We start from the raw sequence: 25,602 nt of genomic DNA on the forward strand, positions 1-25,602 counted from the left end.
GTGTGCCTTAATCATCTCGAATGACATTTTAGCATCTCCCTCCACTCCATGCAAGCGTGCGTACGGTAGAAGTTACATAAGATCCCCCTGTCCAAGTATCATCTTCCCCTACGAATAGACCCTTCGTTGTTGGACTACCTTATCCTTCCTCGACCGTTACGCTGGCCTACACGCAATGCGACCTTTATGGCTGCTAAGCGCAGCACTCTATGCCGCTACCGGCGTATGGGGTATACAATGCGGACCTAAGAACAAGTGTCCTTCTGACGCTCCATGTTGTTCTTCGAATGGTGTGTGCGGCGGGGGCGCTTCGCAATGCACCACTGGCTGTCAGGCCGGTTATAGCTTCTCACCTACCTCTTGTGTCTCCAATGCTATTTGCAATAACATGGACACGCAGATCCCTCCTTCTTCGTTCAACGACGTCAATTCGTTCCGCCCGCTGCTACAATACAATGGCGATGCGAATCAGTCACCTTTCGTGTTTGAATCAGGCTATCTTGGTCAAGGCCAGGAAGGTGTCCTCTTCGAAATGACTAGTGCACATGAATCGCGTATTTCTACGTCACGGTACATGCTTTACGGCCGCGTTACAGCCCGTATGCGCCATACCACTGCTGCAGGTCTCGTTTCCTCGTTCCGTACCCAGTCTGATGTGGGTGATACAATTGAGTTCCGTCTTGGAGGTACCAATGTGACGCGTATCTCGACCAACTTTGGCGCCTTGGACAAGTCGCCCTCTTTGCTGGGTCTGGATGAAACGACCAAGGGCTTCAATGTGAATGAATTTCACAACTACACCATTGACTGGACGCCATCCAATGTGTCTTGGGCCGTGGACAACCAAATAATTCGTACACTACAGCGCCAGAATGCAGGAAACATGTTCCCACGCTCGCCTTCTCGCGTAGTGTTTGCTCTGTATGGCACCTCTTCCGGCTCCTCGAAGCAGGAGAAGGACTGGGCCAACGGTATCCTTTCCTACCAGGACAAAGGCTACCAAGATCGGGGCTATTTCGCGCAGGAGCTGAGTCATGTCACTATTAACTGTCCTGACCTAAAGTTGTCGAATGTGTCCCTTACTGGAGTCGGTGCTCAGCCTGTGGCCTATTACTACACAGGAAAGTACAGTCAATCCTCACAGGAACCCGAATTTGCCTTGTCGCGCGATAATATCCAGCTGCTGCCTAACCCCACGCAGGATGGAAAGCCTGGTATACCAGGTTATCCAGGTGCCTCGCCACAAGGACCCAAGCCCAACATGTTTACGGGTGGTGCTGGCCGTCAAAGTACGCCCACCAACACCACGGCGCCGAGCTCGGGTGTGTCCAATGGTATCAAGATTGGTATCCCTGTGGCCATTGGAGGTGCTATTGTACTAGGCATTCTTGGGATCGCGCTTTTCTACTTATACCGCAAGAAGAAAGCCCAGAAGACGAAGGCAGAGTGGCAGCGGCAACAGTTGCAACAGCAACAGCAACAGTCTCTCTCGTCGCGCCCTGTGTCATCGTATGCACCCTCCACCATGCCGACGCAAGCGGCTCCTGCTATGATCACGTATCCCAGCGCGCCCGTTTCGCAGAACGTTGCCTATGCTGCGCCCTCTTCGTTGTCTCCCCCTGCGGCGCACGACATGTATGCGCAGACACCTATCATCATGCCTGCGGTAGCCTACTCGACACAGGATACAGGTGACACATCGATGGCTCTGTCTGACAAGCACAGTGAAGCATCTGACACTTACGTAACGGAGGGTCCGTCTGAGTCAAGCAAGGCGCTTGTTCGTACAACGAGTCAGGACGACATGGATGAACGTGCCTACTATTACCAGGACCCTTATGCGCCTGAGCCATCGTATGATGTGGACAGCGATGCACACTCGGATTCGCGTGAACACATGCACTATGCAGGTCATGGTGCCATGAGTCGTTTCCATCCATATCTCTCACCGGAAGAAAATGAACAACTTGCAGCCCAAGACGCATGGGATGAGCTGCGATATGCTGCACTCGGTGATGACGACTCGTCCTATTTCCAATCGCGCAGCGAAGGCAGGTCTCTTGCACGCCACGAAGCCGACGTGCTCGTTTCCCACCCGTCAACCCGTGCTCGTTCGCATCGCCATCGTGCACAGCATCGCGCTGCCTACTCTCAAGGTGGTGCGCTTAGTCCACCGACACACACGCACTCGCATGCGCTGGTGGAGTCGCGACGTACCACCTTTGACCCTGCCGAGGGCTTTGATTAGGCATCCCGAAGCGATCCCATGTACTGACCTTTGTATGATATTGTAATTGCTAGTTCTGTTCCCCCTTTCATGCGTACACTCTTCTTTACTATGCTATCGGGCCCAATCTCTCTATCGACCTACATGTCCCTCTAAACCCATTCGGGCTGCATACGCCCGCATTTCTTCTCGGCCACGTAACTGTGCATTTTCTTCGCGCAATCGCTCCAATTCAGCTCGTAGAAACCTGTTCTCAGCTTCAAGGACCAATCTATCTTTGTCATTGTCCCGTGGTTCGGCAGTTGGCAAAGGCACTGGGCCTTTGCTGCCAAGCTTCTTCTCACGTTGACGTGCCATATACTCGCGGTTTCTGCCACGCTTGCGTTCCATAGCTTCTTCTGCCGTGAATTGCCGTGGACGTCCACGTTTCGTCTTCATAGGCGACAGCGAAGCTTCACGTCGTCGAGCCCGCGTTCCATGGGCAGGCGCTACTTCTTCCATCGCAAGCGACCAAGCCGACGCACTTGGCACAGGGGGTATATCGTCTGCCTCATTGGACGCAGGCAAGAAATCAGGATCGTCATCCTCGTCGTCGGGGAATGTGAGATCAGCAAAATGTGCTTCTGTGGGTATCGGATACGTCGATGCGGCATTGTTGGGCGAGCTAGGGGCCTGTGTCATTACAGCATTTAGATCTGACGAGGCTGGCAGCACTGACATGGACGATGCCGGGTATGTGTACTTCAATGGCCGGTTCTGTTGAGTGGCAGATACAGGCTGCGTGTGCGATGCCTGCGATGGCGTTTGCGACGGCGGCTGTTGGGCGAGCAGAGTTTGCAAGAGTTGGGTCAAATCCTGTTCACGTACGCGATGGGACGACGAGGATGGACCGCCTAATCGCTGTACCAGCGTATTGATCAGCTGCTGTGAAGGTTAGGCATAACGTCGTGTACATACCTGCATGTCCACTTTCGAAGAGGGGACCGACATTGGGCTTGACGGTGGTAAATCCCAGCGTGGTGTGTGACTGTCCTCGGCACGGGGTGTGGCATCGGTAAGCCAAGGGTACGGCGTTGAGCTTCCAAGAATATGCGTCAGAATTTGAATGGCTGTCCCATAAAATTCGGACGACTCAGGCTGCTGCTGTGACTGCTGCTGTAGGGACGGCGGTGCCTTTGTGCTTGATTGGTGAGGTGTAGATTCCGTGGCAGTTTGTCTCTGCACAGCAGGTGTGGCCGCCCTAGCCTGCTGCTGAAGGCTCGCGTTAAATTCATCTAGCTGAGCAAGGAACGCCTGCTGATCAAAATCGGCAAAGAAGTCCGAGCGAACATCTTCCTCCTCCTCCTGTGCTGCAGATGGAGACGAGGATGCATCCTCTTCTTCTATATGTGTACTTCTTTGCCCCTGCGTATCCCGCATAGGCCGCCACGACACGAAAGCTGCGTGAAGCGTTCACGCGCGACGCGACGCGTCGTAATACGCTAATGGAGGCTCCTTCGCACGTGATGTACTTGGCTTCCTCTCCACACCATGTCATGGCTCGCCCCGGCGTCGCTCATTTTGGTAGGCGGCGTGTGGGGTACCTTGGCACGGTTGGGTCTGGTCGCGTTAAACCAGTACGATGGACAAAGTATTGCGCCTTTGATCTGGGCGCAAGGTGTAGGATGTCTGGTCATGGGTTGGGCGTCGCACAAGACGACGAAAGCTGCGATCGAGGCAAGCTTTGCACCGGCTTTTCCTATGCTTACCACAGGCTTTGCTGGATGTTGTACGTCTTTTTCGTCATGGGTCCTTCAAGTATTTGAAGCTTTTGCCAATACAGAGCATTTCGATCGACATGGTCTACACAATGTGATGGACGCCTTAACGCAAACAGCAGCTACGCTCGGTATAGGCATCGCTAGTTTTTGGGCTGGACGCGCCGTGGGCGACTCTTTTCCCGCGGATCGATGGCTACGTCTGCATGTACCCAAGCGATATTCGCTTCTGCTTTCCTTGCTAGCAGGCGTACTTACGTGGGTCGGTGCGGCCCTCTTGTGTGGACTGTATGCACCGTTCCGACACGTTACGTGGTCCCTCGTCTTTTGTCCCCTTGGTGCGTGGCTGCGCTGGCAGTTAGCGCGTCTACACACGCCGCCGTCCGTGGATAAGAAAATTCCCATGCATCATGTTCTATCATGGCCGATCGGCACTTTTCTTGCGAATATCCTTGGAACTATGGTGCTTTGCGGTGCACTCATTGGGCAACAATATGGCCATATTACCGCGCTTCCGTGTGGTGTCTTGCAAGGTCTTCAAGATGGCTTTGCTGGGTCGCTTAGCACCGTGAGCACATTCATCAGCGAAGCCGTGGCCCTCCGACCTCTTCGTACTTCTTTCGCTTACCTCTTTGTGTCCTGGAGCTGTGGTGTAATTCTCAGTCTTCTTCTTGTTGGTGTGCCCACCTGGACCCTACCCAATGCGCACTTTGCGCCCTGTGTACCATAGTGCGATCCATGCGTGTCATGGACTTTCCTCCACATGAAAGAACACTTTCACGTCCCCGTAGTTTGGCTTCACGCCACCCGTTGCAGCAGCCCGTGCGCCAAGGGATGAACCGGTCGGTTGGTGTGAGCCCACCCTCTTCGCGCTCTACGCACGAGGAGATCCCCGTGGTACCAGTATGGTTCCATTCTCATGGCCGTATTTGGGTTCCCTTTCCGGAGTCAGACAATGTTGCTTTGGAGGAAGCATGGCAATCTGTCAAAAACGACATGCCTGCCAAGGTCCAGGACCCTCCTATGGAGGATAAATCGCAGAAAGGGTGGCTTCCTCAGTCGTGGTGGAGCTACAAAATGACGGAAACAGGGTCTGTTCTCCCACCGCCACCCCCGCCTCCGGTCCCGACGGAGAAGCAGGCTGTGCCCACGTATCGTATTTTGGATCCGGATGAACCTGCATCGGAGCGCCGGTTCCGTGTACCAGTCCTGGAAGATCACTTGTTTGATGTGGACTTATCTCGCATGATTGTACGTATGCTGGCTACTCTAACTGAAGATGTACCCTGCGTTGTGGGCTGGTTATGATCAGATGGTGGTCCGTGCTACGTGGTTCTATGTGGCAGGCGATGGGTCCACCTCGCCCATCCAAACGGGCACGGTGCTGGAAAGTGATATTCTTCAAGCATACGAAGCCGCGTCGCCTTGGAGATTGTCGGAGCGACTCAAGGGGACACTCAATAAGACGCGAGGGGAAGAGCCAATGTACTTTGACTTACCCAGCGTGGTCGGTGGAGCGAAAGTCCAGTTTGAGTCCGCGTGCACGGCCCGTGTCCAATTGCAGAGCTTTGGTAGCAAGTTGCTTCCTTTTGCACGTGAAACGTACATTGTGCGTGGTTTTGATCATGCCCGTTCTCTAAGCGAGCGCTTGCAGACCAGTTCTCGATTATCGGCCTGGCAGCAGCGTAAGCAGGAGCCATCGGATACGTCATCCTCGGACAAGTCGCCGGCTGTGACTGTGGAGAACGCGGATCGGGTGAACAGCGCGACGGACGAGTCCGAGTCTGTTGCGGGAACGATTGGCGAGCGCGATGAATCCGATCCCACCGCATCGCCGATGCCATGGGTGGCACTGAGTGAAGCGTTCTTGTCGAAGCGTTGGTTTCTCTCACCTAATCTCTTGCCCCGTGCCAAGGTGGATGCACAGAAGGACGACGAGCAGTCCTCCTCCTCCGACGAGGCGCCTGATATGTCGTCTGTGGACGACGTGTTTGACGACGATCGTGGCATGCCCAGTACATCCGATCAACCTCCTGAGCTTCTGTTTTGTGTTCACGGTATTGGACAGAAGCTGTCGGAGGACTATGCGTCCATGCACTTTGTGCATGATATCGATAGGCTTCGAACGGTCATGCGTACACAGATGCAAGATCCGGATTTGAGGTCGATGACCAATGGCGGTCGTATCAAGCTTATTCCGATCTGCTGGCGTCGAGGGATGGACTTTGATCCTGAGGACAAACACTACACATTCCAGGACTTGGTCAGTGATACTGCTGTATCTGCTCTGCGCCTGCCTGTCCTGAAAGCGTTGCTGGACATTCCCTTTTATTTCTCACGGCATCATGATGCGATGGAGCATCGTGTACTCCATGAAATGAATCGATTGTATCGTCTGTTCCTCCAGCGCAATCCCACGTTTGAGAGTGACGGTGGACGTGTATCTATCTTAGCGCACTCGTTAGGCTCGATGCTCTCCGCTGACATTTTAAAGCGACAGCCGACGTATATGCCTCCCTTGCAAGGGCGGGATGAAAAAGGCTTGCATCGTACGTCACCGCATCTTCTCTTTAATGTGCGGTACTTTTTCTGCATTGGCTCCCCGCTATCGCTCGCTTTGTACTTAAGCGGTGCACGTCTTACAGCTCGACGCGATCCGACGCGGACCAAGGAGGACCATGACAAGGACATAACGTCGGATGTGGTTGGTCACGATGGATGCTTAGCTACCGAGGGCATCTACAACGTATGTACAAACCCCACTCACCTACCAGATCTATACCTCGACTGACCCTGTGAGTCTGCAACTCTCCGCCACGGCTGATGCGCCGTACGCGCGTATGATGCGCCCTGTAAACTTACCACGCGACGCTGCGCACATTCCAGATGCGCTAGAAGAGCCGCGACTGAACATGGGCTCCATTCTCAAGCGTGTAGTAACAGAACGGCCGGCTGACCAAGGCACGTCCCCCGAGGTGCGATCGGCGCCGGGGACGCCACGATCCATGCCTGTGCCGCTCGAAGACATGCTGCGTGGAGAACGCCGTTTCCGTGCACTGAATCCGAATGGATGCATCGACTATGTGCTTGATGCGAGCATGGGCATGTCGGTACGTTGCGTGTGTGCCTGACAGACAGATTTCCCAGTACTTTGACATGTTCCGCTCTCATATGAGCTACTGGACTAGTGCATCGCTCGCCAACTTTCTCTTGCACCAGATTCTCTTGGATCCACATGCACGCCCACGGCCAAGAAGTCTGTCTTCCATTCCGGAGCTCATTCTGGATCCGACCACCGATAGTGTATAGTACCGTACCTCATGTCACCCTATTTTTTCTCGACCTTCTTCCCTCCACATGGACACGCGTGGAGGCGGCGCGGCGCGTCGTCGCGTCGTGTGGTGAGAGGCGCAGACGATTCGACAATTCTTCCTCTACGGTGAGGGACACTGCGCCGAGTACGATGGACGCGGCATCGCGTCCCTTGGTACCGCCACCTGGTGCGCCGCCAGGCCCCCCGCCAGGACCGCCACCTAGGCGGCCCGGAGGGGCTGGTCGGTCACACGTCGCGTCGTCGTCGAAACCGCCCCTCGTGGCCTTGCCATGCGACTTGCCCAGCACCTCACGGAATTACCAAACCACACACGATCCCCAGCTGATATCCACGCCCGAGATGCGGAGGCGGTACGAGGTGGAGCCACGTTTACGTGCGACTGATCCGCGTCTTCGCGTACCGAAGCCCAAGTGGACGAAGCAGCGTCCACGTCGTCACTTGGACTCTGTACAATACAAGTACGACTCGCACTCTGTCGGCCCCCCACCGCCACATGAAATTGTCATTACCGGTTTATCGCCCCTCACGACGCCGGCCCAAGTCCTGCAGCATTGCCGTGGCTTTGGCGCCATCGATGCTAGTGAACTTAAAGTCGATCCGCAAACAGGGCAAAGTATCGGGATCATGTGGATTTCATTCGGGCCCCAAGGTACTACCGACCCCGCTGACGCTGCGAAAACAGCCCGAGCATCGCTGCATGGCACAAAGATCGGGACTGAAACAGTGCGAGTCATGACCGATCACGATCGAGCGACGTATGTGCGTCAATATCGTCAACTGCTGGGCGAGCGGTATGAGCGCCAACGCGAAGAGCGACGCAAGGCACGAGATCGCGCAGCAGCGCAAGCGAATGCAGAGGCGCAGGAACGTGCGCGATCTTCCTCATGGCGCACCACGCCGCGTCGTCCTTCGCCGCCACGGGCGCCGATGCCATCGGTGGTGCGTCGCTTAGCAGCGTTGGGGCATGACTACGTGTTTATTCCGCGTGTGCAGGCCAAGGCCATCGATACAGAGGCGATTCGCGAGCACGTCGCCCCCTTTCAACCGGCGTTGGTCGATCGTGATGAGGCCGGCTGGTACATTGGCTTTGATCGTGCGGATGCGGCTGGGCGGTGCCGTATGGTGCTGGGCCCTGGGACCTTGCAAGGGTATAGCCTACGTATGGACGTACGCCCTGCGCCAAGAGTAAGTGAGCGTGCGGCCCGGACAGAGAAAATGCGGGGCCCGGCCTCCAAGCCGGTATCGACGCCGGCGCCTCGGCCACGGAGCAAAGACGAGCTGCTGGACCAGGCGTCGGCTACGTTGGTCCGTGATCTTACTGCGATGCTGGCGCGCGATATCAAGACACGCATGATTACACCCCTTGTGACGCAGTTCCTTCGGCCTGACGCGCCGGGCGGTCTGCGCTTAGCGCAGTACAAAGCCGACGCGATGGCTCGTGCGCCAGCGACCTTAGCGACCAAGGCAGCGTCGAGGCAGCTGGATTCCATTCCTTTACGGCCTGGCGCCTCGATTCCTGTGAAAAAGGCGACGCCGAAGCGGAGTGCCAGTGCAACGCCGCAGGCGGATGGGCCTACACCGACGGTGGCGACTGCCGACTCATCGTCAGGGGCTGCGACGCCTGTGCCTGCTGAGAGCACTGAACCTATTGACCCCATTGCGCATGGCATAGTGCAGGATGCAGAGGAGGCCATGTACTTGACGCAGCTTCTTGCTCGCGAGGCCTGCGGCGAGGAGCCTGTCGGCGACACGCCTACGTCGGCGCACGACGCCGGGAGTGCGCGTGCACAGGGCTACTACCGCATTCCTGCGAGTGAGAAGGCCGCGCACGTCCCTGATCGCAATCGCGCAGTGGCAGGCAATGAGGCGTCGAGCGCGTTGGCATTGGCGTCGGCACGCAATACACGAGCTGATTCACGTCGTCTGGCCCTGGATTTGGAGCAACATCGACGCGAGACCCTGGCTGCGACGGACCTGCTCAATATTAATCAGTTGCAAGCCCGCAAGAAGCAGCTGCGTTTCGCCAAGAGCCCCATCCACGACTGGGGGCTGTACGCTATGGAGCTGATTCCCGCAGGGGATATGGTGATTGAGTATGTCGGTGAGATTGTGCGGCAGCAAGTGGCGGACCACCGCGAAAAAATGTACGAGCGAGCGGTACGTGGCTGTGTGGGACTCATGACAGGGCAACTTCAGTACCTACTTGTTCCGCGTGGACGATGATGTTGTGGTCGATGCGACACACAAAGGCAACATTGCCCGCCTGATGAATGTACGTTGAACAGCGCCTCACATGGCAGCACTGCTGTACACCCAACTGCACAGCGAAAATCTTGACGGTCCAAGGCGAGAAACGAATTGTGTTGTTGTGCGTACTTACTTACCACCTTGACTGACGCCTCGCAGTGCCAAGCAGGCCATCCTACCTGGCCAAGAGCTTACGTACGATTACAAGTGTATGTCCTCCTTTGCTACGTACTTACATGCAGTCCAAGCGACGGGCGATGAGGAGGATGCCATCCCCTGCCTGTGTGGCTCACCGGCCTGCCGCCGCTTTTTGTAGATCGTAGACTATGGCGTGCCTTGGAACACCAGTGACGCTGCATGTCGGGCGGCGACGACGGGCGCATATGGATCGCCTTCGTACGCGTCAAACTGGGCCAGAGGCGGATAGCCATCGCGCGTCGCTGCCTCGTCCATCGCGGCCCACGCCTCGTCCCACGATGCAGGGTGCCATGCGACGTCTGCGTAGTCCGGGTACAGCCATTGCGTCGATACATCGCCCCACCGCTGTGCCTCGTCCACGGTATACGTTCGCGAGGGATCCCACATCGACAGCAAGTGCACCACTGGCTTCAGAATAAAGTCGACAAAGACGACATCGACCAAGGTCTCCTCGTCGCTTGGCAGAGGCGCCGGCTCCGACGCAATGTAGTCTGGCTGCGCCGCACTGTACGGCACAGGCGTGTGCTCGGTATCGTCGCCTATGCCAGGGCACGAATCCACCGTGACGTACCCAAGACTCGGCACACGCCCCCGCGCTGGATCGTGCTGCAGGTACGGCAGCGTATCAGCCAGCTCAGGGTGCGCTGCAATCTCGCTGAGCATATCTTCCAGGCGTCGCGCCGCTTCCGGGCGTCCACTGGCTACAGGCGGTGGCGATGTGCTCGTCTCACTCGCCGCGCCGAGGATCCGCGTCCAGTACGTCGTGAATTGGCGGCCAATGTACCGATGAAAGATGGAGTCTACAGCGCCTTGCGCTGGATGCATCGCGCCTGGCTGTTCGTTGTGCTCCGCTCCTCGCTGATTCAGACCACCGACCAGCTGCTTGGCGGCGCGCCATGGCACATTCTTGATAAACAAAAAGTCGTCGCGGAAGGGGCTGACAATGTCTGGCGTAAGTCTCTATGCCACGTACACTGATCGTTCTTCGTAAAGGGGCCAGCCAGCACATCAAAGCGCTGACTGCCACTATTGATGAGGACCAACGTCGGGGTATGCTTATGACGTGGGTTCGCAGGACGAACGACCATCGGTAGCACCTGCTCGCCCAGCAGGGTCAGCAGCGCTTCTTTGTCGCCATACGGCACACGGTCCAGGAAATAGTCGCGGGGGACTAGGCCATAGAGCTGCGTCAAGTTCCAGGCAGCAGCCACAGCATCCATCGCCGCACGCGCAAAGCGTCCACGCTGGGTCGATAGCCGGCCGGCATGACCGACCTGCGCATGCACAGCCTAGGTGTCAGATCGGTTGGTACGTACGTAGTTGCGTGGATTCGCATCAATGTAGCGTCGCGACCATGTGGGAGGTGTTGCTGATACATTCGAGACACTCATCCATCCAATCGTTTCCATGTACCGCCCACTCTCCAGCACCATCGAGTACTCGTCCATCATACGACAGTCACGTACGTGCGTGTGGCCTGCCAGCATGAGAATCGGCGTCGTTGGCCACACTTCGCGGATCGCCGCATGCACTGCGTCCCATCCATCATGCCCAGTCACCGGCATGTGCCCTGCAATGACAAACGCGTCGACATGACTGGGCTCCCGCAACGAGGCCTGGAACCATGGCTCACGGACCATCTCCACGGGGTCCTGCACCGTGATCCCTGCTGCCCCCAGCTGGAAATGGAAGAGCACACCATACGCTTGGATTTGCAGGCGCTGCATCGGCGTACGGAAACGCGTGTATCGCTGGCCAATTGGACGCGAACGTAGCGTACCATCGTCGTCGGGCAGTGTAATGTTGACATTCGAAGTAAGGTAGCGATCGCCCCCTATGATCAGTTAGTTTGGCGGTACGTACAATGCGGAGCAAAGTTTTCATACACATCCTGCGCGACACTGAAATTATACAGTTCATGATTGCCGATCGTCAGCAGATCATAGTCGGCCATCGCAAAGATTTCATTACTGACATGACCATTCACAGCGTACTTGAACGCCGGGTCACTTGGCGAGCTGGCCGGAAAGGCATCTGATAAGCCATTGCCGTCGTCTGCGGTCAGTCGTTTCCACGAAAAAGTGACATACGTAAATCGCCTGTATCGACCAACAGCAAATCCACACCACGCTTCCTCGCTTGGCGACGCATATGGTGCGCAAACGAGATCCAGTCACCCCAATCACCACTGTAGTTTGGCTCGGGCGGCGATAGTTTTTGGTGGCCCTGGTACCCTATGTGTAAGTCTAGCTTCCGTTCTACGCACATCCATGAATATCGGTCGTATGCAGCACTTGCAATTGACCCCATTCCAGCGCACGGATCCGATCATCATCGCGTGGCAGACGTCCACGACCAAAGGCCTCTGCATCCCATACAGAGGCATAGACGTGCACCACGCATGCCAGCACAACTGTCCACACCCGCCATACCATAATGGGGGTCCTCGTCATCCTCGTCGTCACTACGCGACGCAGCGCCACGCTGCGGATGTACACCCTCCACATGTGTCTAGCTATTGTCATCAGATACGACCAGTCTATAGGCCTTCTTCATAGAGATTGCGGCATACAGCTAGCCAGAACCGATCAAAGGTCTCCTTCGATGGCATCTTGCCTTTATTCCCTGCATTAATGAGAAATGGGAACATTTCCAATGCGGCGGAAGAGAAACGCGCCATACGCGAGATCTCCTTGGTGGCTTGGACTTGCTTGCGCAGCATCTTGGCTGCACGACTATCGCCCAGCGACTCCAGCCATCCATCCGGGGCAAACGCCGGTGTCGATGGACGATCCATTGTGAGGTACGCTAGAAGCATTCGCGAATCTGTTTCGTCACGCTTCTCATCGGCTGGGGCCATGTCACCCTCGCGCTTTTCATCCTTCGCGCGCGCCGGCAAATGCGACGAGATCCATGAGGCAAGCCGGTCCGCAATTTGTGACTCTTCCTTTGGGTCAACACATCGATCATAGCCAGAGGACAATGCGTACGCCGCAGCATGGGCAGGCACGTCGTGTTTTTCAGCCTGCTTGGACGTCGAGTCTTCATACTGGCTCAGCATCGCATCACGCCAGTCCCAGTTCTCGTCCACTTGCGGGGGGGAACGCCGTTTTCGTCGTTGTGGGAACCAAGAAAGGACCGTGGACGTGAGTGCTGACCATTTCTTCCCAAGGTTCGACTCTTCCTTCTCCGAGTTGACGAGACGGATACGGTGCGGTCCGCCCGGGCCACGAATGTCCCAGTGATCCCAGTTCTCCATCACACCCAAAAACTCACCCCATTGCGCACTAGGCACACTCACAAGACCATCGTTGCCTTCCAGTTCCGTGCCTAATGCCTTGCTACTTCCATCGGATTCACCACCGCAGGTCCCCGTTTCTGCGGCTTTGTCTAAAATAAGTTTGGGCAGCCACAATGGGTGTAAAACTGAAATTTCGGGGGTCCGTGCGGCAATACTAAAGTACCGCACGCCCGGCATGTCTGGTGTGGATGGGTTGAACAAGTGATTCATGTACCGTGTGGACAACATGGCGTAGGCCGGCTGATCAAACACCGAAAGAATGTATGACGACAAGGAATTGCTCATTTTTCCAAGTGTCTTGACAATGACATTTTCCGCCTCCTTCTTCACAGCTTCTTTCACAGGTTTTTCACGTACAAAGAGCGGCGATTTCAAGCTGAAGGGCGCAGCTGTCGCAGGCGGTGTTTCAATCGTTTTCGAAGGTGTCACATCGCTCATCATGTCATCAATCAGATCGAGGCCAACGCCGATGTTGGTATTACACCAGTCCATGAACGGACTTCCGCGGTGTGGTGTAGAAAGCGTAGTAAGACTGGCCACTGTGTATTCTTTTGGTTGAATATGAGTAATAATATGACGAGCATCCAAGCCGCCCATCGAATGTGCAATTAGATTCAATTTCTGGCCAGGCTCGAATCCTTGCTTGCAGAGGAATTGATGTAAGGACTCTGCACGCTCTTGGATGGAGCCTGTAGGTGGAACACCATGTACATAGACCTTGGCTCCGACACGATTACGAAGAAGATCTAAAGTGGCAGACCAGTAATGGTATTCTAGTCCCAAAAAGGGGCCGCGTACGTCAAAGCCATATAGGCCATGACAGAGCACAATGGGCAGGCGAGGCTTTCGAATCGGATCGAAAAGCAGCGGATGGTGCATCAGTTCATCCAAGCGACTGCCAGGGCTGGCATCCGGCACCGAATTTTTAGGTGAGTTAGGCTTGCCCGTCTCGCGCTTCTCGGACCTGTTAGGTGTTGTGGTTGATTGAGTCCATGACAGGAACGTGCGCGTCGAAGCCCACGCTGGAGGTACTACGCGCTTCTGCAGAGCGAACATTCCGCGTAAGCTTCTGTTCTATGTGGGAAGAACAGGGTCACAAGGGAGAAAGGGGTTGCTGGTTCACCTTGCGCACAGTCTCCCACACCCCTCACGCGATGGTTGCTCGGTTGTCGAAATGACCACGTGCATCTCACCATATTTCTCTGTTGCATCTAGGGAAATAAGGCCGTGCCCGATTTAGTATCCCGATTGCGATCTCTTCGTTTATCCTAATGCGAACGCCCGTTTGCCACTCTTGACAGGCGATCATGCGGAGAGTGGCGATGATGGCGTGGCCTGGTTTTATAGCCACCCTCCTCGGCGCTAGTCCCGTACTTGCCATCAACTGGAATATATCAGTATCTGCTGTATCTGATGCATGTGCCGTAGTGCATCCCGGTCTCTCCGCCGCGGAGGCCTGTGCGTTCGTGAAACACGCGTGCACTAACTCTTCGTTGTATCCATACGTGGTACCTTACTATTGTCTTCCTACGTATATGCCATCTATGTCGCCAAGTACAGTGCATGCGGGAGTCACTCTCTTCTTCATGGTATGGCTGCTTTTCCTATTCAGCGCACTGGGTTTAGTCGCCAGTGACTTTTTTTGTCCCAACTTGTCGTCCATTGCCGGAACTTTGGGTATGAGTGACAGCGTCGTGGGCGTGACCTTTCTAGCGTTGGGCAATGGTGCCCCGGATGTGGTATCCACCTTTCGTGCCATGGATAAGCAGGCGGGAGCGTTGGCTTTAGGTGAATTGATGGGTGCCGCCGTATGTACCATTTCAGTGGTCTGTGGCTCAATTATGGTATTCCATTCGTTCTCTGTACCACCCTTTGTGTTCCTACGTGATGTAGGAACATATGCCTTGGCTGTGGCCATGGTCCTCTATTTCCTTTTGGATCATGCACTGGGCTTTGTCGAAGGTTTGTGCATGTTAGCTTTATACGTTACCTACATTGGTATCGTGTTGATTCATGATTGGTACTGGCCTACTAATGTGCCACATACCGATGTGGATGAAGCAGCGCCCTTGCTTCCTAGCCCGTGGTCCATGTCACCTACACCTTCGGAAATGGAAGCTCCCTCTACACCGCAAATTGCCCGACACTCCCTCTTGTCGGCTGTACGTGTGCACGACCTATCCTTGCACCCTGAATCCAACTCACCGGCAACAAGCGATCTAGTCCATAATATGATCGACCCAGCATACTCTGCGCGTAACCATCACCTGTATCGACCTATCACACGATCATGGTCGAGTCAAAGCTTCCATGGCTCCCAAAATCAGAGTTATGCAGATGCTTTGCAGGACCACTCGCATCGTCCATCCATGTTTAGGTCGGCTAGTGCAACACTTTCCATCCCTGCTGGCGGTTATGGAAGTCAGAGGCAGTCCAAACCGCTCTCAGAGCGTCGACCAACAATATCACCTCTTGCAATTCCCACCAACACTTCGATAAACCCCTCTTCCGGCTATGATTCCGTTAGCATTGTGTTTAATGAGGACAGGCCAAAAGATACTTCGTGTCCTTCCCCCTCACAAGTGCCTACGCAAGAGGAACCTGGGATATCATTTACAAACCCAGATGCTTTGTTGCCTACCGTGTCGGTGCATAAGCCTTCGTTCTGCATCAATACGCAGTCCCCATTGGCACCGCCATCAGACAGCCCTCTTCCTTTAGGAGGGGGAGAGACTACACTGCCCAAGATTACTGTGGAGCGACCTTCGCTGGCCACCTTGCATGATACCCTTGCACCATTGGACCAACCGCGACAGCCTCTCACAGCACCTCGTGTCTTATCTGTGGCTCTTTTCCCCTCAATGCTGCAATGGTCGACAAAATCTCTCTCCAATCGCATTGTCAGTGTATTATATGTGCCAGCTTTATTCCTCCTTCGCCTGACTGTCCCGTTGATCAGTGCGGATGAGTATTACTTGCATCAGGCCATTTGCAAGCTCAATGCTGTGCAGCAACAATCCGAAGAGGACGCACTGTGGAAGAGTATCCAAGAAGAAGCTGCCGCCGTTCTTCAAACGCCTGGTCCTATTGTACATACACATGAACGTGTGGCGGCCGATCACTGGCTACAGAGTGTACAGTGCTGCCTTGTCCCTACTTTTATTTGCTGGATGAGTGATGTGCCTACGACACCCCTCGCCCTCGTGGCATGCGTAGGGGCCGTTTTTGGTGGCCAATTGTGGCGCACATACCGTGCACGGAGCGACCGTGACGAGCCGGAGCATCTTCAACGTCACTTGCTTCTGCGCAGTGTGACTGGTTTTGTGGTCGGGCTGCTGTGGATTGTGTGGACCGTGGACCACCTACTTGCGCTCCTACGCTCCTTTGGCTACATCTTCCATTGGAGTGAGGCGATTCTGGGCCTTACGGTCTTTGCGCTGGGTAATTCGTTGGGCGATGTGGTGACCAATCTTTCCATTGCCAGATTGGGTCACCCCCTTATGGCCTTGACGGCATGCTTTGCTAGCCCTCTTACCAATCTCTTGCTGGGTATCGGATTTAGTGCTACATGGCTGTCGCTCATACACCCTTCCCTGGGGCCCTACGACATTAAGCTCACACCAGGGCTTATTGTCAGCTGCACCGCCTTGCTGGGTATGCTGGTGACCATGCTTCTAGTCATCCCATTCAATCAGTTTCAGGTAAGCAAGAGGCTTGGCTTGGTACAATGGGCCACATATGTGGGTGTGATGCTCACCAATATTGGCCTAGAGATCCACTAAGTGTACTTGACACGGGCCTGGTATAACATGCACTCGTCTGTGCCTCGCGTAGGGTCTTGGTCCAATGCGCCATGCAGCAAGACTTGCGTATGCATTTTGCTCCATTTCGCACGGACGCCTCGCCCATACTTGAGCAACATGCTCTCTACCGTGGCATTACCTCGAGATGCAATCGGCGCCAAAAACGGTGTAATCTCTTCACGCACCCATTGTTCACGCATCGTGAATAATTCCTGGCATCGCTGGGCTGGCATCAGTGGCAAAGACGTATGCGAAAACGATTGGATGGCAATGGGCGCAGCTAGGGTATGTGCTTGCGGCTCTGCCGAAACGGCTGCATGTGTACTTACTGTGGCCATGGTAGCCGGAGGTGGGTACAAAAGATAGTGTCCCTTTCATGTAAATAGCAATTGTAATACATACTTGGAGCAAAGAGAGATGCACATCAGCTGCCAGGGTGCCCACATGGCTTTTCCATGCGGCTATGAAATCGAGGAGTGGCATACGCTGCCATGAGTCAGAGGCATACATACCTTATGGGACTGTAGCAATTGTAAGCCCAAAAATTGCACAATGTCTGCACGTGCTAATGGTATATGGGTGGGTCGTGGCATGGACAAAGGCGCAGCACAAAACCAGTCGCCGAGCACCGCTTCGACGACGTGGCGATGTGCTCGTGTCGTCAAGGCGTCGCACATCGCTTCCCACGGGACACGGTCGGGTGCGCATGCAAGAATATCCAAATGAGCCAGAAGGGATAGCAATATCTCCTGCAGGAAGCTTGGAGCCACACGGCGTAGATAGCCTAGACGTAAGTTTGTATCGCGACATACGTACCGTCCAACACGAGAATATGATGCTCGCGCAGTCCCACTTCCAATTCAGACTCGCTAGCCTGTACAACGGATCGGACTTCCGCCGGTGTATAGTGCCGCGCTTCGTCTGACTCGGTGGCTTGGCCTGTGTATGCATCGGCTTCAAACAGCGAGGGCAGCCGATCCAGACGCGGTGTCGTACGTACTAACTCGAGAAGGTCCGTAGCATTCTGGCGCATGCGCAAGTGCACACCGTCTGCCTGTGGATTATCTTCAAGGGCACATAGAAGAAGACTGTTGCTTTGTGAGACTTGGCGCACAGCGTAGGTCGCATCTTGCGTGACCAGGGTCGCTTCGTCACTCAATCGGCCGTTAAACAGGAGGGATGTATCTCCTTTTTCGAAATGAGCCTCTAATTCTGCCGGCACTTCGACTACGCAGTACTCGTACGTCTCATCCGCCGCCGGTGTCACTAACGGAATCGAGGTCATGCTCCCCTTTCCTCGCGCGCTTCCTCGCTTGTTCGAGAGAGCGAGACGCGGTCGCGACGCGTGAATGTGACTTGACGTGGAGGCCACGTGCGAGTGTTACGAATGAACCGAGCAGCGTCGGCGAGCCGTATTTCCAACCGGTGGACTGGGACGCTGCGTTCTGAATCATCGTGTTTGCTCGGTGTATGGCCCGAAGCAAAGGAAAACCACCTGGGCCATCCCGCTCACGATCTCGTATCTCGCGCAATGAGCTCCCATTGAGTTTTGATCCTGATGCGGTGGCCTCAGATGAGGAAGACGAAGAGGCCGCCATCGATGCAGACGGACAAGGGGTGTGGGATCATGCGTACTGCGCTGTCTGTGACCGTCTTATTGAGCCGAGTCAGGCTGTACAGGAGACGCGGGATGACAAGAGCGAGGTCGACGAAGATGAGTGGGTGGCTGCGGCCATGTCGTCTTTGCGTCGGCATGCACAGCCCATGACCCAACGCGGGGTTTCCCCACACACAGATCGACATGACGAAGCACGTCCTGGTGGCTCCCTGTTTTGCTCGGAACGATGCAGGAAAATTGACAAGCAGAGTAATGCACGCATGGGCGAGTTTCTGAAGTATGTGTCCTCTTCGTCTCCCTCGCTGTCCGCAAGGCACGAGGCTGAATCGTTGCGTGGTGCAGATTCCGATACGCAACCTGACTCGCCACCGGAGGAGCCCTCCGTCTTGGCCTCGGCAAAGCCCGCAGTCTCTGCGTCTCTCTCAACGTCGCTGCTTCGTGCCGAGTCGCGTTCTCATACGGTGCACCAAGCTACGGACGACGAAGTGTCGCATGATACCTTGGCCGATCGGCCCCTCGCGAAAAATACGGTAAGGTACAAACCACGTACGAGCTCGATGCAAGGCCCTAGCAACCTCGCGCGCTCGCGGCTGGCGATGCGGACGCAGGCTATGGTGGCGCCCTTGTCTGCTGCGACCATGCCCAGCATGGCATCGGCGTCTATCGATCCCTCTTCTCCTGTCTCGACCGACGAAGCGGCCCTTTTTGCCGGTACGCCACCGCCCAGTGTCATGTTTGGTGAGCCCACTGGTGCCGAGGCTCTTCCGGCTGTGCCCAAAACGTCACCTACCTCCCACCCCTCCGCGTCGTTCTCGCCCTTGAGCCTCATGTCGCATGGCACGGGTCTTCGGACCGAACCGATTGCTGCGGTGGAAGAGAATGCGACCAATACACTCTGGGATGCATCCACTCAAATGGAGCGCCATGGTACAGCGACCGATGCGCTACGGAAAGCGCAACTCTTTGCGGATAGTCCGGAGCCGATGGAGAATGTCTCGCGTCCTACTCCTCGACGTGGATCGATCACGTCGTTGTCCAGTGGCCGAGGGAAAGGGCCGTTGCCCAGTGCCTCTGCCCTGCATATGCCGTCCCGCACGACCACAGCACCACCGAGCTCGACGTCGTCGGAGAGTTTGTTGAGTCAACGGCACTCGTTGCAAGCCCTTCGACGTGGGAGTGAGGGCGACGCCATGCTGGAGACTATGGAGCATGGCACACCACACTCTGCGCGTACAGAGCGGGGTGCATCACGGCGCGCCCGCGACGTGCGGCATCTCCCGCCCTTGTTTGGCCCGCCGCGCTCCAAGGACGAAGAGGCACGACCTGCATCGCTCCGTGGCTCCATGACACGTTTGGACTCAGCCAGTCCCCTATTACCCAGCCGCAACTCTTTTTACTCGACCAGTGCCGCGCATAGTCAGCCAGGCACGAGCCCACGTCGCGCCGGGCTGGGCTGGAGTGCCTTGCCATCAAGCTCGACGAAGCTGTCTAGTTCCATGAATCGCACGGCGTCGATGGAGGACGATATCGGTGGATCTCTTCGATCTCTTCCGCAGGATCCACGGGCTATGAGCGCGTCGATGCGTACGTGGAGCTACGATCGTCTGCCAGGCATGCGAATGTATCCGCTAATGCAATTGCCTGGCGCACCTGTCCACGACACGTATCAGCAGCCTCTGCCCCTCGGTACAGCAGCCCCGGCGGAGACCGCGTCGCGTCGCGTCTCCACATCGTTCTCCACCAAGCCACGCACCGGATCCATTTCGTCGACAGGCTCCGGGGCCAGTGGCGCCCGTCGAAAAACTCTATTTTACTTTGCAGGGAGTTGAGAATAGACTCCCTGTCCCATCATTCCATCGTATCGATTTTATTTTCTCATGTCTATATCCACAAAAAAGGAAGCTATGTATAGTTAGCCAAGGTATCATCATGTATCCGTTTCTCGGAGCCATCCACGTAGCAAGAGCGCCTCTACCTCGTCACGCCGAACGTGCAGACGTTCACCGGCGCGCAAATGCAGTGTGCCACGCTCCGTTTCGACGCTGTGCGCATTGCGTGTGACCACCACGGAAATCATCAAGTCATCTGGCGGGCGAATACTGTTCGGCAGGACCGGTGTGGCGTACGCAGCCGCGGCACGCGCATCAAAGCCACCCCGCATGGCATTCCGCGCCGTCCGCGCAGACGCAGCGGTCGCGCCAGTGCACACAGGCAACGTGACGTCCAACACGTCCAAGTAGGCTTCTTTGTACAGGCTGAGAAGTGACGCATAGCCACGCAGCCAGTCCAATTCGGTAGGATCCAGCAGAGAGCGAAGGGACCCACTTTCCCCAGACGAGCCCTCCTCGTCCAGCACCAAGGCGACGGCGCCTGCCTTGTCCCACATACGATCCCGCAGCCAATGCAGACGCTGGCGGTGGTACGCAAGAAGGCACCGCTTGTTTCTGTACGCTTCGATATGGTGCGTAATTAGCTGCGCAGCCAAGGCAGGATCAGGTCGCGCCCCCTGCGATTGTTGCTCTGCGCGAGCTGCCTCGGCCAGCGGGGCCAACTCTGCATGCAATTGCCGCGTCTCGAGCAAGGCCAATCGCACCATTTCTGTGCTGTAGGCACGCAGCGAGCCTGTAGCCATACTTAGCTTGGCCTCTTGCACGAGCTGCAGCGCCTGCTCTGTCGGCATCGTGGCTTGGATGGACGTGCCACTTCCTCGACGCGCGCGCGCGTCTCGCCTCCACACAACAGCCACGTCGTGGTGGAGGGCACTGCGCGGAACGAAGATGCGTTCCCTTTCTCATGGCCGCTGTCACGCTGCACCTCTCGGCGCCAAGCGCGCGTATCTTTACAGAAAAGCGCTTTGAACGTGATGTGCCCACCGCGCTATTACGTCACAAGCTCGAGATGATTACAGGGATCCCGCCGGCCGCGCAGCGGCTGGCATTGCTGCCCGTCGGCGCTAGCGCGGAGGCGCCATGGACACAGGGCATCATGGCCGAGACTACGCCGCTGGACGACGATCTTTGCATCTTGGACGCATGGCAGGCGCGGGATGGTATGCAACTTCGTGTGCACGATACACGCAATGTGACATGGGACGTCGACGATGAGACGGTCGAGAAATTTGAGCTGACCGACGAGCAGTACGCGGCTCGCCACGATACCCTTCGTGCGTTTAAGCAGGCGCACCAGCTGGGCCGCTTTGCGCCTTCGAGTGCGACAGCAGCGCCAGGACCTACGTACGAGCCGCCTACGCCAGACATGGTCGTCGGCGCACGCTGCGAAGTAGATACCGGCGACGGCTTCCCTCGGCGCGGCACGATTCAGTACGTGGGCAACACGAAATTCGCCGCGGGCCCCTGGATCGGTGTGGCCTACGATGAGCCTGTGGGAAAGAATGACGGAAGTGTCTATGGTGTGCGCTACTTTACTACACGCGCGCGGTATGGTGGCTTTGTTCGGCCTGCTCACGTCCAAGTGGGCGACTATGCCGAAGAAGAATGGGAAGTGTAGGTAGGTTTCAGGAAAAAAAAGGTAGAAAAGGCGTGCTAGAAGCGCCCTCTTTTACAGCAAAGAGGGCACATGGGCAGATGAGAGTGTATCAGGGATCATATCGTCAATGTTGGGCGTCACAGGCGCGGACATATCGGTATACCGATGCATCGTATCCTCCAACACAATGGCCCGCTCGGTGATCATGGCACTGGTATCCAGGGTGCCGGCGATGCGCGACACTACATCCGAAAGAAGGGTATGCATACGATGCTCTGGATCCTGCGTCACAGCCTCCAGCAGGGCATGGACACGCGCGGCAAATGTATCGTCCACCGTACGTGAGCGTGCGGCATGCGACGTATCAAGGATGGCATGAATCTTGGACCACGCAGCCGGGTCCTGGGCTTGCCACGCTGCCTGCATCGCGGACGACGTCGCTGCACTTGGGTGGGTCGGCGAGGCAAAAAACACACGAAGTCGCTCCATAGGAAGCGACATGCTATGCGCCAGCGCTTCTTTGTCAGGCAGCATAGCGCTAATGACCATGATGGCATACAAGCACAGATCCAGCTGCGCGTTCAGCTTCCATGGAAGAGCACCTTCATGACTGTGCTCGCCGTGACCCGACTGCGACGCGGCACGGTACTGTGCCAGCTGCGTCTCCAGGTCCTCAATGTAATCTTCCAATTGTGCAATAACATTGCTTCCTAGACCGCTCGCCCCTGCTCGCGCCAAGCCCTCGGCCATGTCGCCAATGTGCTCCTCCACTTGAGCCAGCAGCGTCGCGGCCTCTTCCACCGTGTCGCGCGACTGCGCCGAGGCAGGTTTGGCGGACGTCGCCTTGATCTGGTCCAGCAAGCCGTCCATCTCTTCACGGCCATCGGCCTTCCCGAGAACACGCTGGCAGAACTCATGCTGCTGCTCCAGACGCGCACACAGTCTACGCCACTCTTCCGTCCATTTCTGGACCGTATCGTGATCCTGCTTGAACGACTGCACTTCGCTTTCGTACTGCTGACGCAACTCGTCATACGCAATGCGGGATTGTTCGGCAGCGCGGCGATGCTTATCGACTTCCGTCTCGAGGAAACGCACACGGCCATCGTTGCGTCGCTCGCTGCGGACGTGTGTCGGTGTCTCGGCATTGTCCATGTACATATCCACACCGCGCGTAGGCCGACGTGGCGTCGTAGGCACCTCCGCGGTGGGCGATAGGAGACCGAAGGGCGTATGAGGCACCGAGTCGGATTCAGTCGAGGCCGTTTCCCTCGCTTTGGCACTGGTGTCTAACGGGGTCGCAGTGGTCAGTGTGAGATCGGGCAAGGGCACAGGGGGGGACGACGTGGTGGCCTTCTCCTCTTTCATCGATGGCTTCCATGGTGCCGGCGCAGGATCCTCCGGCGGGAGGGCCGACGCTTCGAGCGATGCCGGCGAGTCCATGTCGAGCAGCGACGTGGTATTGGCCGCCACATCAGGCTTCGTCTCCTTCGACTGGACCGCGGCACGGTACATCGTCATTACCTCTTCGAGACGGTGTGCCATCATTTCTTTCTGCGACCGCTCCGCCTCAAGTTGCTGCTGTAGCTGCTTGACATCCAGCGTCGATTTGTGCGAGTCAGACACACTACGCGCGTCGAGCTGCAGACCCAGTCCTTGGTCTTTCGACTTGGCTGTCTCGTCCGTCTGGAACATGCTTTGCAGACGCTGCGAAATGCTGCGTGGCATCAGCGATGGACTGGATTCCGACGCAGATGGCCCCGGGGAACTCGCCTGCTGACGCAGAGATACGACCTCCTTCTCCAGCGACGCGTGCTTGTCTTGCCACTTGTTCAGCTCCGATTCCATTTGTGTACAGGAGTCCGTGTACCGTGTCGAAAGCTGCTGCGTGGACGACGAATGCTCTTCTTGCAATGCATTTACATAATCTTTGTGTTTGTCCTGCAAAGCGGCCAAGCTCGAGGCATGCTCCGTTTGTAGCGACTCCATGCGTTGGGCATGTTCGTCTTGAAGCTCTTTGACAAGCGTCGCATGCTCTGACTGTAGGCGCTCCATTTCCCTCGTATGCTCTGTGCGTGCAGAGGCCAACGTCGCCACCAAGTCATCGTGCGCTTGCTGTTGACGCTGACGCTCTTCCTCCCATTGCGCCTGTAGGGAAGCCATAGCATCAGCGTGCTCTGCTTTGGTCATATGCAGTGTAGCATCCCACAGTGTCGCATCCGGTGCTGTCTCTTCCGGCGATTTGGATGCAGGTGCATCCAAATCGTCGTCCAATGCCAAGGCGGCCAGTCGCTCTGCCACTTCGCTATTCTCATGGCACAATGTAGAAAGACGTTTTTGCAACGCGCGCTGGCGCTCTGTAGCCGAGCTCAGTTCACGCGTCAAGTCTTGACGTCGTTCGTGCCATTCTTGCACATCGTGCAGCAAGCGCGAAACATAGTGATCCTCCTTGTCCTCGTCTGGACTCTTCTCCGCTGCTGGTGAGACAGGGGCTGTCGCAGCCTTAGTCTCTACGGCCCATTCGCCTTGAGGCGATAGCGAAGAGCATATGGAGCGAATAGGCGTCGTAAGCGCACCTAGACCCACCTTCGCAGGCGTGAGCATAGAATAATCCTGGGAACGCTGGGCCGACAGAGATGGAGGTATCCACGTAGCAAGCAATGGTATCGATGCCATGTTCCGTCCTGTGGCATTCCAGAGCGTGGGCAATGTCTGGTTTGATCGACGCGCTTCACGAAGATGGTCGCGAAGCACGGCAATGTGGTGCCGAAGAAGCTGCGTTTGGACCGAATGCAGCTCTTCTCCCGCTTTTTGGTACTGTGCCATAATCTGGTCTGTACGATGCACGGCCTCATCAACGTCGTGCTGCGATGCCACAGATTCTGCATCGCGTCGCGGCGTAGACCATGATTTTTCGGGCGATGCGTAGGAGCGCGGCGTGGTTATCCCGCCTTTCTGCGGCGTAGAGGGCGCCGATGTCAGATACGATGTATGCAGTCGCTGAGCAGCTGCGCGCATCTTGACTTCCAAATCCATGCGCTCCTTCAGCTCCTTGACATGTGCATAAAGCTTTGCCTGACGCTGGCGAAGCGCAGCGACTTGTTCTAGAGTCAGCGCCTCATATGGCTCAGCTTCTGTCAGTGAGTAGGTTACAAGCAAATCATCCAGCATCGCTTCTTGAGGCATAAACAAGCTGGACGACGTGGAAGGAGGAGGTTGCGGTTGCAACGCCGGGGGGGACACGACACGACGCAGGGTATGCTGCATTTCGCTGTGCACACGCGGCCGACTTTGCTTAGAAGATGCCGAGAGGGGTGTGCCTTGCCTACGAGCATAGAGTGATCGACGTGCCTTGCTATGGCCGACGTTGTCTCCACTCAAGCTCCGCTGCGTTTCCAGCTGTGCCTCGTGCGCTGTCTCTGTGAGTAGCTGCGCAAGGGGTGTGGTTTTTCGAGACTGATTTGTATGTCCACCATTCCCATCACCTGCATTCGCAGGTGTTGCCGTTGCAGGCGTTGACACGCCACTGTCCATCGGTCTCGGCCTCGCCACAGGGAATGGGAGAGGGGCGAAAGGAACGACAACCGCCATAGTTTCGCCCGCGCCCTATCAACCCCTCTTCCCAGCTGCA

At 56.3% G+C, this 25,602-nt stretch overlaps 13 protein-coding genes across 13 annotated transcripts; 7 read left to right on the plus strand and 6 right to left on the minus strand.

Annotated features, from left to right (window-relative positions):
• Window positions 1-388: 388 nt before the first annotated feature.
• On the plus strand, window positions 389-2,248 carry Malapachy_0447 (cell wall glucanase; the record flags this gene model as incomplete). Its single annotated transcript, XM_018134966.1, has 1 exon — window positions 389-2,248. The coding sequence occupies one exon, from the start codon at window positions 389-391 to the stop codon at window positions 2,246-2,248; it is 1,860 nt and encodes a 619-aa protein (XP_017990625.1).
• Window positions 2,249-2,359: 111 nt separating this feature from the next.
• Malapachy_0459 (hypothetical protein) lies at window positions 2,360-3,646 on the minus strand (the record flags this gene model as incomplete). Its single annotated transcript, XM_018134978.1, has 2 exons — window positions 2,360-3,151; window positions 3,185-3,646. 2 exons carry the CDS (start codon window positions 3,644-3,646, stop codon window positions 2,360-2,362), a joined length of 1,254 nt encoding a protein of 417 aa, XP_017990500.1.
• A 111-nt stretch (window positions 3,647-3,757) lies between these two features.
• On the plus strand, window positions 3,758-4,714 carry Malapachy_0425 (chromosome condensation; the record flags this gene model as incomplete). The annotated part of the gene is made up of 1 exon (XM_018134945.1): window positions 3,758-4,714. One exon carries the CDS (start codon window positions 3,758-3,760, stop codon window positions 4,712-4,714), a length of 957 nt encoding a protein of 318 aa, XP_017990524.1.
• Window positions 4,715-4,818: 104 nt separating this feature from the next.
• On the plus strand, window positions 4,819-7,293 carry Malapachy_0444 (ddhd domain-containing protein; the record flags this gene model as incomplete). Its single annotated transcript, XM_018134963.1, has 4 exons — window positions 4,819-5,235; window positions 5,264-6,730; window positions 6,759-7,094; window positions 7,123-7,293. The coding sequence occupies 4 exons, from the start codon at window positions 4,819-4,821 to the stop codon at window positions 7,291-7,293; spliced, it is 2,391 nt and encodes a 796-aa protein (XP_017990624.1).
• A 364-nt stretch (window positions 7,294-7,657) lies between these two features.
• Malapachy_0431 (histone-lysine n-methyltransferase setd1) lies at window positions 7,658-9,881 on the plus strand (the record flags this gene model as incomplete). Its single annotated transcript, XM_018134951.1, has 5 exons — window positions 7,658-9,475; window positions 9,504-9,590; window positions 9,619-9,686; window positions 9,725-9,774; window positions 9,808-9,881. The coding sequence occupies 5 exons, from the start codon at window positions 7,658-7,660 to the stop codon at window positions 9,879-9,881; spliced, it is 2,097 nt and encodes a 698-aa protein (XP_017990452.1).
• Window positions 9,882-9,889: 8 nt separating this feature from the next.
• On the minus strand, window positions 9,890-12,198 carry Malapachy_0440 (phosphoprotein phosphatase; the record flags this gene model as incomplete). The annotated part of the gene is made up of 6 exons (XM_018134959.1): window positions 9,890-10,700; window positions 10,739-11,052; window positions 11,080-11,597; window positions 11,627-11,818; window positions 11,854-11,997; window positions 12,030-12,198. The coding sequence occupies 6 exons, from the start codon at window positions 12,196-12,198 to the stop codon at window positions 9,890-9,892; spliced, it is 2,148 nt and encodes a 715-aa protein (XP_017990628.1).
• A 104-nt stretch (window positions 12,199-12,302) lies between these two features.
• On the minus strand, window positions 12,303-14,120 carry Malapachy_0439 (alpha beta-hydrolase; the record flags this gene model as incomplete). Its single annotated transcript, XM_018134958.1, has 1 exon — window positions 12,303-14,120. One exon carries the CDS (start codon window positions 14,118-14,120, stop codon window positions 12,303-12,305), a length of 1,818 nt encoding a protein of 605 aa, XP_017990582.1.
• Window positions 14,121-14,821: 701 nt separating this feature from the next.
• Malapachy_0428 (k+-dependent na+:ca2+ antiporter) lies at window positions 14,822-16,846 on the plus strand (the record flags this gene model as incomplete). The annotated part of the gene is made up of 2 exons (XM_018134948.1): window positions 14,822-15,230; window positions 15,690-16,846. 2 exons carry the CDS (start codon window positions 14,822-14,824, stop codon window positions 16,844-16,846), a joined length of 1,566 nt encoding a protein of 521 aa, XP_017990467.1.
• Malapachy_0460 (hypothetical protein) lies at window positions 16,843-18,152 on the minus strand (the record flags this gene model as incomplete). Its single annotated transcript, XM_018134979.1, has 4 exons — window positions 16,843-17,238; window positions 17,270-17,353; window positions 17,380-17,651; window positions 17,684-18,152. The coding sequence occupies 4 exons, from the start codon at window positions 18,150-18,152 to the stop codon at window positions 16,843-16,845; spliced, it is 1,221 nt and encodes a 406-aa protein (XP_017990461.1).
• A 185-nt stretch (window positions 18,153-18,337) lies between these two features.
• Window positions 18,338-20,314, plus strand: Malapachy_0446 (hypothetical protein; the record flags this gene model as incomplete). Its single annotated transcript, XM_018134965.1, has 1 exon — window positions 18,338-20,314. One exon carries the CDS (start codon window positions 18,338-18,340, stop codon window positions 20,312-20,314), a length of 1,977 nt encoding a protein of 658 aa, XP_017990626.1.
• Window positions 20,315-20,412: 98 nt separating this feature from the next.
• Malapachy_0462 (hypothetical protein) lies at window positions 20,413-21,165 on the minus strand (the record flags this gene model as incomplete). Its single annotated transcript, XM_018134981.1, has 1 exon — window positions 20,413-21,165. The coding sequence occupies one exon, from the start codon at window positions 21,163-21,165 to the stop codon at window positions 20,413-20,415; it is 753 nt and encodes a 250-aa protein (XP_017990459.1).
• Window positions 21,166-21,278: 113 nt separating this feature from the next.
• On the plus strand, window positions 21,279-21,992 carry Malapachy_0422 (tubulin-specific chaperone b; the record flags this gene model as incomplete). The annotated part of the gene is made up of 1 exon (XM_018134942.1): window positions 21,279-21,992. The coding sequence occupies one exon, from the start codon at window positions 21,279-21,281 to the stop codon at window positions 21,990-21,992; it is 714 nt and encodes a 237-aa protein (XP_017990472.1).
• Window positions 21,993-22,043: 51 nt separating this feature from the next.
• On the minus strand, window positions 22,044-25,505 carry Malapachy_0456 (hypothetical protein; the record flags this gene model as incomplete). The annotated part of the gene is made up of 1 exon (XM_018134975.1): window positions 22,044-25,505. One exon carries the CDS (start codon window positions 25,503-25,505, stop codon window positions 22,044-22,046), a length of 3,462 nt encoding a protein of 1,153 aa, XP_017990485.1.
• Between the last annotated feature and the right edge of the window lie 97 nt (window positions 25,506-25,602).

This window comes from Malassezia pachydermatis, assembly GCF_001278385.1.
Source record: "Malassezia pachydermatis strain CBS 1879 chromosome Unknown scaffold8, whole genome shotgun sequence".
Classification (NCBI taxonomy): domain Eukaryota; kingdom Fungi; phylum Basidiomycota; class Malasseziomycetes; order Malasseziales; family Malasseziaceae; genus Malassezia; species Malassezia pachydermatis.